Genomic DNA, 17,390 nt, shown 5'->3' on the forward strand with positions numbered 1-17,390 from the left:
GACTAGGATAGTGCTCATTAACTCTGTTTGCTGCTGCATCAAACCCGTCTCCTCGCTTTGTCCTGGGGCAGGTGCCCACCAGCATAAAAAATGAGGTTGCTGCTGGCGAGCACATTTCTGGTCTCTTGTGCAAGGGTTCTTGAGAATTTCCAACATTTCTTTGCACTGGAATGGGTGGAATAGCTTTGAATGGAGCGCGTGGGAGGCTTTATTGGCCCGATGAAAACCTGCACACATGCCAAAAGCTGTGAATGAACAGTTAACATGCCTGTGCGGGGGGAGAAGCATGTGTTCAAGGGCCCTCTATGAGGCATTCGTGGACAAATTGCAGAAGGGCGCAATATGGTTTTGATCCGTTTTGAAAAATGGCAGCGGGTGCGTGCCGGGTTTTTTTCTAGGGCCGTCTGCGTAATGGTGAGGGTGATTATTATCCAGGCGCTGTTCTGTATTATCCAAGTAGGAGGGATGGAATGACATAGAAACCGTGAACACCTAGCTGTTTCCAGCAACAGGGGTGGGGGGGCAGGGGGTTTACATTGAAATAGTGCCAGGCGAGCAACCAGGTTGCTGCATTTCAGGGTATGAAAGAGAATAATTCCCCATCTTGCTGGGAGCCGACAGCTGTGCTACAGCTGTAATCCTGCTCTGATTGACCTCCGTGCTTAGAGACTGCCAGATGCCGAGGGCAAGCAGCAGAGAATGCCCCATCTCCCTGGAAGCTGCTGGGTGCAGAGAAAAACGCTGGACTGGATGGGACCTTTTGGCCTAGTGCAGCAGGGTTGTCTTCTTATAAGCCCCAGGAGAGAGTGCCTAGAACAGGAGTGGGGATCCTCAAGCCCTGGGGGGCTGAATGTGGCCCTCCAGGCATTTCTGCCTGGCCCTCAGAACTCCCCCTGGGCCAGGCAGAGGTTTGCTGCAGCTCTGCCTGGAGATGTAGTGGATTGAACCTTGGACCTTCTAAATGTGAAGCAGATAGCCCAGTTGGTTAGAGCATGGTGCTGATAATGCCAAGGTTGCAGGTTCAATTCCCATTTGGGACAGCTGCATATTCCTGCATTGCAAGAGGGTTGGACTAGATGATCCTCAGGGTCCCTTTGAACTCTACAATCCTTCCTTCCTGTAGCTGAGCCCACTCTTTTGAGCTAAGACACTTTTCTGATAAGTAAACTGCGAAGTCCCATTGCCTTTGCTGGGCTGCCTCTTTCTGGAGGCGTGCTAAATTCACGTCCAGCGGTGAGCAATACAAAGCAAAAGTTGTTTGTGCAAGTGAGCACTCGGAACAGGATGCAAAAGAGACACGGGTGAACCAGTTTTGTTCCTCTGCGAGCTTGTAATAACCCGCTCCGCGGCACCTTGGAGATGTTCACTTAATTGAATTCAGTCTGCCGTCAGCTTAACGTCCCTTTGCTTGGTTGTTAATGAGGCTGGTACTAAGGCTCCTTGGCTCCTTCCCCAGCTTGCAGCAGGAAAGCTCCAAAGGCTTGCATGGAAATGTTCAATTTGCTTGGGCTATTCTTTGAAATCCATTCAAAAGGCAAAGCATCTGCAAGGCAGATGAACATTGGGCCTGCAGAGAAGTAGCCACCTTGAAACATAGCAGAAGTGGTTTGGGTTTTTGGGTGTTTTTTTTAAAGGACCTATCCAGATGTCTTTTATTGTGCATTCATGATTATTTGTGACCACAATGGTTTGGGGGCAGGTATATGCAATCCCACTTTGTTCCTGCAAAAGTTTTGAAGCAGTCATGCTGCCTTTATTTCCAATTGGTGCCTTTTGCATAACTTCCTGCTGAAGCGCTGTAATCATATGATGAAGAAGAAGAAGAGTTTGGATTTGATATCCCGCCTTTCACTCCCCTTAAGGAGTCTCAAAGCGGCTAACATTCTCCTTTCCCTTCCTCCCCCACAACAAACACTCTGTGAGGTGAGTGGGGCTGAGAGACTTCAAAGAAGTGTGACTGGCCCAAGGTCACCCAGCAGCTGCATGTGGAGGAGCAGAGACACGAACCCGGTTCCCCAGATTACGAGACTACCGCTCTTAACCACTACACCACACTGGCTCTCACCACAGATGTTCTGCTTTCATGGTGCTATAGCGGAGGAGTGACCCTCCCGATGGCAAAAATGTGGTAACCATCAGGGAATCATCACAGAACAACTCATAAAGTTGAATGATGTGTGGATGGTCCAGTGTATTGGTGGTCCAGTATATTGGTGGTCCACCACCAATGCACTGTTACTGCATCAATGACGTGATGCAGAATACTCATGGCAAGAAAACAATAACCCTTTAGCCTGGAGGTATTTGGCCCAGTGTGTTTTTAAAAGCCACATCACTGTGGGACAGCCTCCCATGCTCAACCCAACTTTCTCACCAGAGTGTCTTCCTATGAAGGTTGGTGACCAAGCCGCTTGGTTGAGAACAAACTCGCATGTGAAGCAGGAGAAAAGCCACACCCACCCAAGGCCTAGTCTCTGCAGCGCCCATCCTCTGTGTAAATACTGGACTGGAACTGTTCCATGCTCTGCTAATCTGGAACACATAAAACCTGGTCTGGATTCCCTTAACATTGCAACCACCGCCACCTCCCAGAATAAGGGCTACACCAGGAGTCTTTATTCGAGGAGGATCTTGGGTATAGTCATGCAATGCCAGTGGCATCGAATTTGCCCTCCAATGGCGCTCCCCCCCCCCGAGGATTCTGGGTTGTTTCAGAGGGTCCCAGCTGGAACTGCCTGTGGTTTCTTTATTTTCTGGCTAGTGGAGCAGGGAGCTGGTGCTTAATCTATGAGTCTCCCTGCTCAAGACCCATTGAGCAGAAGGGCCCTGTGGATTATGCCCCATGGGTCAGACCACTCTGTGGATCCTTTAACAACCTTTGACAAATCATTTTCTAGTTACTGCCAACATGTGCTAAAAGAAAGCTCTCTAATATTTCCTGAGTACGGCAGGTATGAAGAAATTGCGATAGCATATTTACAAGATGTAATAATTGTGCTTGGAACAACTTTAATATTAATCGCCAGTCTGCAAACTGTCACTGCCCTGCAACACCCCCACCTAGGTTTCCCACAATTTGAAATAGCAAAATGCACCCTGAATTCCCACTGAAAGTTGTTGGGGAAGGTTTGTCTACATAGTTTTGTTGGTGGGGGTCTTTTTTTGCCGTTTTACTTTCCTTGCGAAACATTCCCCCACAACCATTCAGCAAACTAAGGAATGACATAGCACTAACACAAGCATTTTCTTACAGGTTGCTATGGTTCCCCCACTCTCGGTCTGAACAGGCAATGAAAGAATCTCCCTCTCTTGGTAACAAGTAGCTTTCCTGGAATTGCTGGAGAATGAGATGGTGGTGCTGCCCCTGTGAATTATCCCGGTAAGTCTTCTATGTATTCCAAAACAGTTCAGCTGAAAACACAAGGTTTCCCCCCTCTAATAAATTTATTTTATAAGAAGAGACCTGCGGTGACAGGCCATAATCAAAATCATAATTTAATTGAAAAATCTGCTGGGTTATACAGTCTTCAGTAAGCACCAGAGGTTCTGGCCTCAGTTGCATGACATCGGACCCACAATGGCCCCTGGTGGCTATGAGCAGTGGCGTAGCGTGGGTTGTCAGCACCCGGGGCAAGGCAAGTAATTTGTGCCCCCTAACCCGTGGATTTGTGCCCCCTAACCCTAACCCCCGGATGTTGCACCCGGTGCGGCCAGCCCCCCTGCACCCCCCACGCTACACCACTGGCTATGAGCTGTGCATCTGAGTCGTGGGGGGAAGAGTATAGGCAGCTGGTGCAAGCTTTTGAGCAGCACGGTTAGGGGCTGGCTGCGCTCTGCCCCCAACAGCAGCCTCCAGGGCAGGGCAAAAAGGACTAGTTAGGGAAGCCTCCCTTTTCTGGAATCAAAGAAGAGCCCTGCTAGATGAGACCAGAGGTCTCTCTCTAGGCCAGTGTTTATCAATTTGCAAGGTTTTTCTTTTTCATGACAATTCATCAGCATTTCAATGCAAATGCCCTCTGTACATTCTACCCGGCCCTCAGAACTCTCTATGGCCCTCACCACTCACTGGCCCTGCTTCACACCCCTGCAGTTCCCTGCCCATAGAGCAGTGCTTTCCAAACTTGGGTCTCTAGCTGTTGTTGGACTACAACACCCATCATCCCTGACCACAAGTCCTACAAGCTAGGGATGATGGGAATTGTAGTCCAATAATAGCTGGGGACCCAGGTTTTGCAGGGAGTCCCATAGTGGGTGGAATTGGAGCAGACGACAGGCAAAGCTGACTCATTCTCCTTTTGTCCCCATCCTCTTCCCCATTATGGGATGCGGGTGGCGCTATGGGACGCGGGTGGCGCTGTGGGTAAAACCTCAGTGCCTAGGACTTGCCGATCGTATGGTTGGCGGTTCGAATCCCTGCGGTGGGGTGAGCTCCCGTCGTTCGGTCCCAGCTCCTGCCCACCTAGCAGTTCGAAAGCACTCTTAAGTGCAAGTAGATAAATAGGGACCGCTTTATAGCAGGAAGGTAAACGGTGTTTCCGTGTGCTGCACTGGTGCTGGCTCGCCAGAGCAGCTTCGTCACGCTGGCCACGTGACCCGGAAGTGTCTTTGGAAGGCGCCGGCTCACGGCCTCTAGAGCGAGATGAGCATGCAACCCTAGAGTTGGACATGACTGGCCCGTACGGGCAGGGGTACCTTTACCTTTACCTTCTTCCCCATAGCCTAGTTCTACAAGGGCATCACAGACTACTGTATAAGGAGGAGGCAGTTGGAAGGCAGGGCCACTTCCTGGACTGGATGTAAGAAGTCAAGCAGGCAGGTGGAGTCTGAGTTCAGACTGAGGTTAGTGGGGCAGCGCCCCACTCGCCCTACCAGACCAGCCTCCCGTGTTTCCAAGAATAATTCAAAGCGTTAAAAGGCTGCAGTTTTATCGCTGACATGAATCGGTTAGTACAAGAACAGAACATCTGTGCATAATATGTGTGCGTGATAAGAGAATTGTTAACGCATGGGTAAATTTTGCAGCTTATTGCTTTGCCTAATGGTGTTAAGTCTGCCTGCACGCTGTCTCGCTAAGAGGTTCTAATGACATTTCTTTTTCCTTTGCGTACACACACACACACTATTAATATGGTTCTATTATCTCGTTGGCTTTTGAAATCTTCCGCCTGCCACGTAATGGAAATGAGATAATGTGATGGAACGCTTTCCCCCCCCCCCCAAAAAAAAAACCCTGCCCAATTCATTCCTGGTGTAATTTCATCCATCAGTGGAGTCTGTACCAGAAATAAATGGTATTTTCTTTCTGTGTTTTCAAAGGGGGAAAAGGCAATACTAATAATTGAATTGGTGGTGCTTTCTGCTCTTGTGGATTTGAGGTATTTAACAGCAAAGCAAAATACTATGGGTTGCGTCTAGTGTTAAGTCATGCTCAGAGTTAGACCAGTTGAAAATAATGGGCATATTTAACACAGGTCCATTGGGCAGTATCCAGCAAACGCATCCTTTCAGCTCAAGGATTTCTACTTTTGCTGCCTTTTCTTCCCCATGCATGCCCTGTGCCCTTAGTGCTACGTTGAGTAAAACCCACCAACTTCAGTGGGTCAGCTCAGAATACAACTTGCTTGAATACAACCCTATGAGGCACATTTCTGCAACATGTCCTGATGTATTCTTTTCCTATCCATTTTGTTTCCGTGCGCTTTATATATTTTCTTTTTAACACTGAAATCAACACAACCAACATAGCAAAAAGAGAGTTGTTTAATTTTCCTGCTATGCAATTGTGGACACATTTATTCATTTATTTTAAATTAGATGCTTGCTGTAGTATCTTCTTCCTTTTTGATGCTGCAAAAATCCACTTCTTGTTTTTTAAACACATTTATATCCAGGCTTGCCAGCCTCTAATTTCAAAAGCAAGAGCCGCAGCTCATTAATAGCCCATATGCCTTGCATGCAGAAGATCCCAGATTCAATCCCCAGCATCTTCAGGGGGGGCTGGGGGAGACTCCCTGTTTGAAACCCTGGAGAACTGCTGCCAGTCAGTGTTGACAATACTGAGCTAGATACCAACAGGTCTGACTCAGTATGAGCCTAAAAGTAATGACACACTTGGAGGAGGCAAGAGGCATAGCCAACACGAAACCTCCCTCTCTCATTATACCAGAACTCAGGGACATCCAATGAAGTGGAAAGTTTATTTAGATGTTTGAATAAATTGTATTTGAGGATTTCCACCCCCAAACTCAGCTCAAATTCTGCCAATTCCCGGTTGTCTCAGGAGTTGTGTGGGCAGGTGAACTGTTCAAAACCAGCTATCTCTGGTTACATTTCTCACACAAAATAAAAAAATCTTTTTATTTTTCAGTCAAACATGTTTCTGAGGCTCCGGACGCCGTACTGAAGGGCCTTCTCTCGGACTTCCTCCTGTGGTAGATTCACCTTGGTCCGAAATTCTCCAGGCATATTCAGCAGCGTTTCATTTTGGCATCGCCAATGTCCCGCCATTTTGTTGTGGATTACTGGCTAGCGGCGCTGGAAGATGTCGACGTAGCTTCTTGACGACAAATCTGGAAGGCAGACTGTGTGCCTCCTCACCTTTTCTTCCTCCTGGCCTGGGGATTTATACGTTTATTCTCTTTCCTTCCTTTCTACCTCAAAAGCTGGTTTGAAAAAAAAAAAAGAGTCTAAACATTTTCCAAAAGCAGTTATCAAAAATGACAAGTCTGTTCCGGCGGAGCAGCAGCAATGGCAGCTCAAGGAACGGCTCCTCTGCCCAGGAACTCAACAACAGCCGCCCCGCAAGGCAAGTCCGGCGGCTGGAATTCAACCAGGCCATGGAAGATTTCAAGACTATGTTCCCCAACATGGATTATGACATCATTGAATGTGTCTTGAGGGCGAACAATGGCGCAGTGGATGCCACCATTGACCAGCTGTTGCAGATGAACTTAGACGGCAGCGGGTATGACGACAGCTCGGATTCAGATGACAGTATTCCTCCTGAGGTAAACCTCACTGTGTTGTGGAGGCCGTCCGCAAAATGCCCTCTGGTGGACCCCGCCTTAGGCTTGCGTGCCATGCCTACCCAACATGGCAGTGCTTCTTCGATTGCTGCTGGGTGTCCTCTGTTTTTACTGCTGCAGGGCATTGTGGGAAGTGAAAATGGTGGCTGCCCAGCCCAGCCCAGCCGTGAATACTGGGGGGAATGGGGAAATCCAATGAAAGGTGCCAAGGCTGGTGCCAGCAATGATGCTTTGTGGTGAGACCAGGCCTTTGTGTTTCCTAGCTGATGTTCCAGGGGTCGGCTGTTTTTCTTGTGTGGAGAAAATAAAACCAGAGGATTTGGGGGAGCAGGGAACTATGGAGTCAACAAACTGGACCGTGATTGCTGAGGTGGTGGTTGTATTTTATACCACGCTTTGTCACGCTGCTTTGTTTCTAATCATTGAATATCCTGTAACTTGCTGCGGAAAGCCTGAAACTTTTTAGACCCCAAATGTTCTGGTTCTCTCCCCTCCCAAAATTTGCTGCATTAATGCCATGTGGTAGCATTGGAGAAGCATTGTGGAGTGACTGATAGAGCGGAATAAACCCGCCACTAAATGCACTGTGTGAGGATCGTATTACTTTATAAATCTGTGTTTCGCACTCTACTCCATTTTAAGCCATTTGTTGTTTTCTTCTAGGTTTTAGGTGTTTTTTTAAAAAAATTGAATGTTGTGGGGTTTTCCCGCTCCCTCTGTTTTTATATAGATAGCTCAGCAGTTAGCAGTGTATATAGCAGTATATATTTAAAATAAATAAATACACTAGTCCCTGCTGCCCTGCCCCGTCCCATGTTTTGGATTACAGCTCCCATCCGCCTGAACCGGGACAGAAAAATTCTATAAAAATATAAGATGAGCTGTGCTGGATCAGGCCAGGGGCCCATCCAGTGCAACATCTTATAATAGCAGATGCAACCAGATGCAAGTGGGAAGCTCTCAAGCACGATCTGTGCACAGGAGCACTCTCCCGTTTTGTGGTTTCCAGCAACTGGTATTCAGAAGCATAACCAGCCAGGATGAATTTGTCTAGTCCTCTTTTGAGGTCCATCCAATTTGGCGTCCATCACTACCTCCTTCAGGAGCAAGTTCCATAGTTTAACTCTGCACTGCATGAAAAAGTCTATTATCCTGAATGTTCCAACATTCAGCTTCATTGGCCGCCCACGAGCCCCAAACACTACGGCAACCTTTCTTCATAAGGGCTCCATCCCCTTGGTCATTTTGGTTGCCCTTCCCTGAGCCTTTTCCAACACTACAATATCTTTTTTGAGGTGAGGCGCCCATTCCAAATGCGGTCACACCATGCATTTGTATAACAGCATTAGGATATTGGGTTCCTTTTCATACTGGGTCAGTGTCCTTCATTGAGCTCTCTACTCTGACTGACTACAACAGGCATAGGCAAACTCGGCCCTCCAGCTGTTTTGGGACTACAACTCCCATCATCCCTGACCACTGGTCCTGTTAGCTAGGGATGATGGGAGTTGTAGTCCCAAAACAGCTGGAGGGCCGAGTTTGCCTATGCCTGGACTGCAAGGTCTCCTGTTCCTGGTCAGCCACTGCCAGTTCAGGCCACACGCAGGTTTACGGGTTTGGGGCTCTCCTGTGAATAAATAAGGAGCACGAGAGTTATAGGGCATTAAAGGATAACATCTCCTGCCCCCATGCGGACCTTAAGAATGGCAGTAGGAAAAACTATGTGCATGAGCTTTGCTGTGCAGAAAAAGACAAGGTGGGGGGGGGAGAGAAAGGGGTGGATGACAACATCAGAGCAGCCACGGCGAGATTAAGCCAACGGCCTCACATTCTTTCAAAGCAGATCTGACAAGGGCAGGCTGTGTGTCGCGCTTGGTTAGAGGGACAACTGCAAGCGGGTTTCATGTTGCGTGAATAGCTCGTCGACTATTTGCGGATTTGAAAACATCCTGGCAAGATGATAGCACACGCTCCCTGCTCCAAGGCTGCCAGGATCTCGGTGGAGTTGAAACTCTTTTTTTTTTTTTTTGCTCTAGTAGCGGGAGAAGTCAGGTGTGGAGGGGCACGTCCTGCCTTGGGGTGACTTAAGGCCAAGCGGACGGTTGTCTGCCCAGTCTTGGAGTTTCCCCAGGGGTCTACCCGACTCACGGCCCTTACAAGATGCATTCAGCCCACCAGCTGGGCACGGCGGGGCCTCCAGAGGGCAATGGGAGTCTGGTTGTGTTGTGTGTTTGAGGCTGCAGAAACAGAGGCGGCTGTGAAGCACCTGTCAGGCCCTGAAAGGTGGCTATTGAAGTGTATTTAGCTGTGTGGCATCATAAGATGCTTAGCCTTGCTGTACAGTGGTGCCACGCAAGATGAACGCCTCGCGAGACGAAAAACTCGCAAGACGAAAGGTTTTTTCGTTTTCGAGTTGCTTCGCAAGACGAATTTCCCTATGGGCTTGCTTCGCAAAACGAAGCTTGCCCCCGCACCCCGGACCTCTTTTGAAGCAAGGGGCGGCGGGGAGAAGATCGCTTCTCCCCATTGCCAGCCCCGCAATCTCCGGGGATTCCCCTCTGTCCCCGGACGGTCTCCATAGGAACGCATTGATTGATTTTCAATGCATTCCTATGGGAAACCGTGCTTCGCAAGACGAAAAACTCGCAAGAAGAAAAAACTTGCGGAACGAATTAATTTCGTCTTGCGAGGCACCACTGTACTGCAGTGCTTTCCAAACTTGGGTCTTCAGCTGTTTTTGGACTACAACTCCCATCATCCCTAGCTAGCAGGACCAGTGGTCAGGGATGATGGGGGTTGTAGTCCAAAAACAGCTGGGGACCCAAGTTTGGAAAGCATTGCTCTACAGGCAGGGAGCCTCAGGTGCGTGAAGCAGAGGTGTGAAGCAGGGCCTGTGAGTGGTGAGGGCCAAGGAGAGTCCTGGGGGCCAGGCAGAATGTATGGAGGGCAACTGCATTGAAATGCTGATGAATTGTCATGAAAAAGAAAAAAAATTGCAAATTGCTGCAGAAATGTGGAGAGTGAATTTAGGGTTGGAAAAATGAGAGGCTGAGTGGACGGAAAGTTCTTCCATGACTTGTCCCTTGCTGCCCCCTCCCTTAACCCCCATTTGCTACTTTTAACCTTCAGCTCCTTCTGCAGATCTTTTGAGTTCATTTTTCCTTTGGCCTTCTGCTGTGTCAGTTCCCACTTCCCCTGCCCTTCATCTTATAGAGTCACCAGTAGCTTTTTAAAACAACAACAAATTAAGAGCTGCCTCCTTTTAGTGAAAGCGAGGAAGCCACAGCCGTGAGACCTCAGTGGGGATGCCATAGAATTTGGTCAGAAATGGGAACATAAATTGCCACAATTTATATATTTTTTCGCCTCATGTCGGGAACAGTATTTATGGTTGTATTTTTAGTCTGCAAACCTTATGGAAAAGATTGTGTTACTGTCTGTATCGTTTTTGACATTTCCCTTCTACTGAAATGCATTAATATGAATTATGATATCAATTGCACAAGTTTTGGCCCTAGCAGATAGAGAGGCAGGTCTTAGCAGAAGTCAAACTGTAGCAGAAGAGAAACGCTGCTGATTGCAGTGAGCACAATCACTGCCTCCTTTACATCCCTAGTCCTCACCGTTTCTGCACTTCTCGGATCTCTGTAATGTGCAAAGCCATTATAAATTCTGTCTCCTTCTGCCTCTCTCATTTGATTCAGATCTTGGAACGGACTCTAGAACCTGACAGTTCAGATGAAGAGCCGCCTCCGGTTTACTCTCCCCCCTCCTACGACATGCACGTGTTTGACAGACAGTACCCACAGGCTCCCCCGACACCACCTCCCAGGTAAGCAGGCTAAACTCTTATTGGGAGTTCACAAAATTCTAATGCATTTTGTTCAGCAATCAGGCGATTTGCATGAGCTGTCCGTCTGAGGCATAAAATGCATTGCCTTTCAGGCCTAAGAGCGGAGTGAAAAATAGCTGAATCCACAATATCTGGCCCACTAATCCAGTCTTGCAATTAAGCACTAGCCTTGTAGCCATAGGCAACCAGGAGTTTCATGTAAACAAGTGACCAGGCTGGCAGAGGAGGAATGGAATATTCCATCCTTCCTCTGTGCGTGCCACAGAAACCAAGCAGAGTGAAGCCCCCCTCCTCTGCACACAGTCCGTGGAGATTAGGAGAGCAGGGCAGGATGTTAGAAGCAGGGGTTTCATCACCAGCTGGAGATCACAGGCCTTTGGAAGCTACTCCCCCCCCCCCGCCCCATCTTCAGCTAAAAGCAAGCTGCTAAGAGGATGCTTGAATGCAGGGACTCTCCTGGGCTGTGTGGAACCGTCTGCTCTTTGCATCTCGGGATGATGGGGGATTCCCACGCAAACAGAAACTGCTGCAGTTCATGTTTTTGTCTGTAGCCAGGAACGGAAATAATGCAGTTAATACAAATCTATGGTGCGGCCGTATTTGGAATATTGTTCTCCGTTGTGGTTGCCTCACTTCAAAAACGGTATTGTGGACTTGCAAAGGGTTCAGAAAAGGGCGCCCCAAATGATCAAGGGGGATGATCCCCTTTGGGTCTTTTTAGTTTGGAGGAAAGGTGAATAAGAGGTGACATGAAGCAAGTTCATAAAATGATACATGGCATAGAGCAACTAGATAGAGAAAGGTTTTTCTCCCTCTCTCATCAAACTAGAATCCACGGAAGCTGAACGCTGGAACATTCAGGACAAATAAAGGAAAGTTCTTGTTCATGCAGCACAGTGTTAAACTATGGTACTCCCTGCCACAGGAGGGACTGGTGGCCACCGACTTGGATGGCTTTAAAAGAGGATTAGACAAATTGGTAGAGGAGGAGGGAGGCTATCAGTGGCTACAAGCCATGCTGGCTATACTCTGTCTGTACCGTCAGAAGCAGGAATGCTTCTGAAAACCAGTTGCTGGAAACCACAGGAGGAGATCATGGTTTTTTTACTCAAGTCCTGCTTGACCGTTTCCCACAGGCATCTGGCTGGCCACTGCGAGAACAGGATGGTGGACTAGATGAGCCACTGGCCAGATTCAGCAGGCTCCTCTTACGAGCCAAGCCAATGCGATCTGCGTTCCTCCACACAGTTGTTGTTTTTAAGTCCCCAAACAATATGTAATTAACGACTTTATTTCAGCATATTGTGACGTTTCCTTTACCTTGAAATAAGTGCTAAGTTAAAAAGCAGACAGTGAGATGGAATAATGTAGTATTTAGCAGAAACTGAACTGCAGAGGAACAGAAACATTGCTGATCTTAATGGATACAGGACAGAATGGAAATCACTGCCTTCTGACATCCTTTTTGCATCCTGATATCCAAGGTGAGGAGCAGCACAGCTCTCATCTGTAAAGCAAAGGGGGGGAGAGGTTTGAGCCCCAATTTGAGGAAGGGCTGAGCCCCTGGCCCACTTTGACTTGGGATCGCTCCCCGATTTGAGGAGGCGTGTTTGCATCCTTGACAGCATCTCCACCCCCGGCTTCAGTTACCTGCTCACTGCCCTCTCTTTTTAAAAACCCTGTCCTAATGAAGACACTAACCTGTGTATACAGTCATAATTGCCTCTTGCCGCCCTCTCTGACTTTCATGCTCCAATGAAGGGGCCGTGAAGGGGAATTCCCAGCCTTGAGACGCTCAGTTATTAGCAGCTGCGAGCCGAGCCAAGATCTGAAATATAGCAGAGCCTGGGTCCCTGTGGCGTTCTTTCCTCATTTTTTCCTCTCCTTCTTTGGCTTTGAGCCCTCTTCCACGAGTTGGCCTCCCTCGTGTGTGCCAGTTAAGGGAGCCTAGGCTACTTTCCTCTCCCTTCTCTCAAAATCCTGGCACAGCGGAGAGACCAGATCTCGATGGGTGTTCTCAGACTCCTGCCTCGGCCTTCAGAGTTTGCTGAGTTTCTTTTCATAGAATCACAGTTGGAAGGGACCCAAAGCACCATCTCGTCCAACCTCCTGCAATTCATTGTGTGGAGATTTTCCTTCCACAAAGAACCAAGGACCCCGTTTTTGTTTTTTTGCAGGTGCATTCTGCAACATGCTACTGACACAAAAATAATAGTTTCCCACTTAGGTCTTCAACCAGTGGGTCAAGACAAAGCTTTTGCCACCATGTTGGTGTCTACATAAAGCTCTATGACGTGTCTGGGCTAGATGTAAATGTCTGATGCGACACTCATTTTATCAATTTCTATGAGTGCTGTGTTGTGGCAAAGGAAAGGCATGAGCCTTTTCCAATAAGATACACATTTCTGATCAGTCATATCCCCCACTTTCCTGTGGCTACGCCTGCAGTGAGGGAGTTCTCTATGGAGCAAGGGCACTCAGTTCACTTTCTAGTCTGCTCCTGTGGCTTTTCGAGACTCCTCGTAGAATGGAATTTTGCTGGGAACTATGCAGAAAGCTGGACCATAAAAAAGGCTGATCGCCGAAGAATTGATGCTTTTGAATTATGGTGCTGGAGGAGACTCTTCAGAGTCCCATGGACTGCAAAAAGATCAAACCTCTCCATTCTGAAGGAAATCAGCCCTGAGTGCTCACTGGAAGGACAGATCCTGAAGCTGAGACTCCAATACTTTGGCCACCTCATGAGAAGAGAAGACTCCCTGGAAAAAACTCTGATGTTGGGAAAGATGGAGGGCACAAGGAGAAGGGGACGACAGAGGACGAGATGGTTGGATAGTGTTCTCGAAGCTACCAGCATGAGTTTGACCAAGCTGTGGGAGACAGTGGAAGACAGGAGTGCCTGGCGTGCTCTGGTCCATGGGGTCACGAAGAGTCGGACACGACTAAACGACTAAACAACAACAACAGCTTGCAGAAGTGTCAGCTGTGGTGAGGCAGTTTGGTTGCCATCATAGCAGCAGTGGCAACTCAGGAAGTGACAGCAAGAGTCTGGTAGCTGCAGGAGGTTAGAGTTTCTGGAGGGAGAAGGACTGCCGTGTTTGTTTATTTATTTTTCATTCATTTCATTTCTATACCACTTCATATCAAATTTAAAAAAAAATTAAAAATCTCAAAGCGGCTTACAATCTGCATTAAAACATCAAATAAAACAGTCCAGAATTAAATGTTATGGAAGAAAGTCAAATATAAAGTATACATTCAAAGCAGCATAATCAATGGGAGACGAAAATATTATCTTAAAAGATTTCAGAAGGAAACATTACAGAGGAGGTCAAGTGCCAGAATGCACATGTAAAGCAGCGAAGTTAACCCCCCCCAATTAATCTCAACATTTCAAATGAAAACCTTACTAATGGAAATCAAATATAAAACACATGTTTAAAAGAGCATAATTAGCAAGAGACTAAAAATATTTTCTTACAGCTGTTGCTGTCCTGCCAATGGTGGTACATGGCTGGTGGCAGCTGTGGAAGATCAGGCTTCGATGACCTGGGTCTGCACTAAGAGACATCCAAGATGTCTCTGGCCTCTAACAGCTTCAGCTTTTGTAGCTGGAGTCAGTCTGGGCTTCGCCCTCCCAGGCCAAATGGGAGAAGGCCTGCAAGGCAGGGAGCACGTCATCCAGGACTCACAGCCAAGATGGTCATCCTCACTCCTCTCCCTGCAACTTGAAATTTGGTTGGGTCAGGGGAAATCCGGTAGGAGCATAGGAAGCTGCCTTCTTCCAAGTCAAGACCACTGGTCCATCTAGTTCTGTGTTGTCTACACTGACTGGCAGCAGATCTGGTGTTTCAGGGAAGAATCTCTCCCACTCCTACCTGGAGATGCCCAGCAAGGGTTGGGCATGGGGACTTCTGTATGCAGAGCAGATGCTCTAATAGTCTGCTACTAGGTTTCAAAGCTTTGCCTTAATATGCCTCCCCCCTGCTGTTGACCCTGCAGGAACGATATCCAGAATTCCAGTGGCCCCCAAGCGCAAAGGCGGTACCGGAACTGGAATCCACCGTTGCTAGGCAACCTTCCTGATGACTTCCTTCGCATCTTACCCCAGCAAATGGAAAAGGTGCAGGTAGGGTGGATATAACTTTCTATATTTGGGCTATGAGTTCAAAATATCGACAAGGTCCGTTCAGTGTTTCGGCCTTTCAGGGCATTAGATAGCTCAGCAACTTGGGATTGTATGTGTGCATGTTGCCACAAGCTCTTGAACCACACTTCAGCTCTCCTCAATTTGCACATAGGCCCTAAAAGGTCAAGTACCACCCACTGAACAATATAAATGCTTCTTGTTCCCTGATCTCAGCAACTTAGGAGTCATAGAATTGTAGAGTTGAGAGGTACCAAAAGGGTCATCTAGTCCAACCCCCTGCAATGCAGGAATCTTTCACCCAAGGTGGGGCTCGAACCCATGACGCTGAGATCTCATGAGTCTCATGCTCTACCACCTGAGCTATCCCTCAGGTCCTTGCTGCTTCCTCCATTCCCTTCCCCCTCTTCTGCCTTCTCCATCCTGCCCTGCTTGACCCAGAAGTAGCTGTGTCTGACACTGACATGCCTCCAGTCCTTGAAGTCCCTTTTCCTGCCCTTTTGGGTTAGTTTTAGGAGCAGGGTTCAGATCTAAGCTTCAAGTAACGCATTCAATTTTATATGTAATCATAGCTCCCCAGGGGGGTATTTTATTACTTGTAACCGTTCCAGATCAGATTGGATGGCAACCCTGTGAACCTGATCTTTAAAAGATCTGTTTCAACGAAGGAGGATTCAAGAGAGAGGAGAACTCCCAAGGAAAACCAATAATGTTGAATGTAGTGTGCAAGCCTTTAGAAGCGGCTTCCTCAACCTCAGCCCTCTAGATGTTTTTGGCCTACAACTCCCATCATCCCTAGCTAGCAGGACCAGTGGTCAGGGATGATGGGAATTGTAGTCTCAAAAAACATCTGGAGGGCCGAGGTTGAGGAAGCCTGCTTTAGAGTTAGGCAAGTTGTTGCTATGGTGGTTGTTTTTTATTTACTGCATTTATATCCCACCCTTTTCTCCAAGTAGCCGTACATTGTTCTCTCTCCCCCCACTTTATCATCGCAACAGCCCTGTGAGCTAGGTTAGGCTGAGAGGCAACAACTGGTCCACGGTTGCCCTGTGAGCTTCATGGCTGAGTGGGGATTAGAACCCTGATCTCTCAGGTCCTAGTCCAACACTCTAACCATTACGCCACACTGAGATCAAAAGCTGAGCCTTTTCATTTGCCCCAAGAGACACAGTTTAGGCAGTGCTGTGTTTGGAAGAGAGGAGACTTGTGGGTTTAGGGCCAAGCTGGACATCCAGTATCAGATGCCTGTCTCAAAATGTAGTCTCCCACCAAGCATCTAAAAAGCGTTAAGTTTGGAGTGTATGATTTGGAGAGGAAATGCCGTGGGCAAGAGAACAACACTTTACCCTGTTTCCTGCCTTCCTCTCCCCCAGTTCCCGCCCCCCCCCCGACCAAATCACACACTCCCAGTCCTACTTCTTAGAGTAGGCAGAGATCTGGTTCTCCACTGAACACCTACTTTTGCTTATTATGTGGACTGAAAAATGAAGCCTTGTGGATTGAGTCCTCAGAGTGACAGATTCATGTGTTATGTTTTGGGGGAGGGCAGGTAAAGGTGTACACGCAAGATTTTTTTAAAAGTGTCTATTTAAAAGAAAGTATGAATGCTGCAAACCTAGGTTATGCATCATACAGGTGCAGCGATCGGGGGGGCGGGCGCTCTGATGGGTTGGGGCTCTGGGCACTGGGTCACTGTGGTGGTCATGGGTTTGCTGCCCTGTGAAGCCTGCAGACCCTAGCCATTCCTTCTCTCTCTGTACGCAAATGACACCTCCAGAGTCCGCAAAGCTGCCACCAAAAAACAGCAAGCCCAGGAAGCCAGAGGGCCCACGGCTCATTGGACCAGGAGAGGAAGTGGAAGCAGTATCTAGAAGATGAGCGGATCGCGCTCGTCCTGCAGAATGAGGAGTTTATGAAGGAGCTGCAAAGGAACCGCGATTTCCTCCTGGCTCTTGAGAGAGGTAATGGCATATTTCAGAATCTTATGGTGCTTTCTTTGTTTGTTTCTTTTTTTGTAGGAATGTGGATTTTCTTTTAGCCAACCAATTTTATTTATGTTTTTATTACTGTTGTCATTTTTGTATAGTGTGCTCTGCTGTATTTTTTAGGAAACAGGTGTTTTATATATATGACAGCACACATAAAAGAACATTCCTCAACACAAAGTCTTATCTGAGGCAGAGCAGCAAAAGCCTATCAGTATAGAAAGGTCTTGACCTGGCATAGGCAAACTCGGCCCTCCAGATGTTTTGGGACTACAATTCCCATCATCCCTGACCACTGGTCCTGTTAGCTAGGGGTCATGGGAGTTGTAGTCCCAAAACATTGGGAGGGCTGAGTTTGCCTATGCCTGGTCTTGACTGAC

General features: G+C 47.9%; 1 protein-coding gene across 8 annotated transcripts in view; it reads left to right on the top strand.

Moving 5' to 3' along the window:
- Positions 1–17,390, top strand: part of CUEDC1 (CUE domain containing 1) — a 56,546-nt gene that overhangs the window by 32,440 nt on the left and 6,716 nt on the right. For 5 of the 8 annotated variants that reach the window (XM_082200836.1, XM_082200837.1, XM_082200838.1 and 2 more), the window contains 6 exons: positions 3,254–3,379; positions 4,724–4,943; positions 6,368–7,007; positions 10,730–10,857; positions 14,881–15,007; positions 16,803–16,986. In XM_082200836.1, the coding sequence (XP_082056962.1) occupies positions 6,717–7,007; positions 10,730–10,857; positions 14,881–15,007; positions 16,803–16,986 (730 nt within the window). In that variant the 5' untranslated portion in view covers positions 3,254–3,379; positions 4,724–4,943; positions 6,368–6,716. Of the gene's footprint in view, positions 1–3,253; positions 3,380–4,723; positions 4,944–5,357; positions 5,376–6,367; positions 7,008–10,729; positions 10,858–14,880; positions 15,008–16,802; positions 16,987–17,390 lie in introns of those variants that run through there. The other 3 variants (XM_082200839.1, XM_082200835.1, XM_082200840.1) reach the window with 2 other exon arrangements.

The sequence above is a fragment of the Podarcis vaucheri genome, assembly GCF_965113315.1.
Source record: "Podarcis vaucheri genome assembly, chromosome: 15".
NCBI lineage: Eukaryota > Metazoa > Chordata > Lepidosauria > Squamata > Lacertidae > Podarcis > Podarcis vaucheri.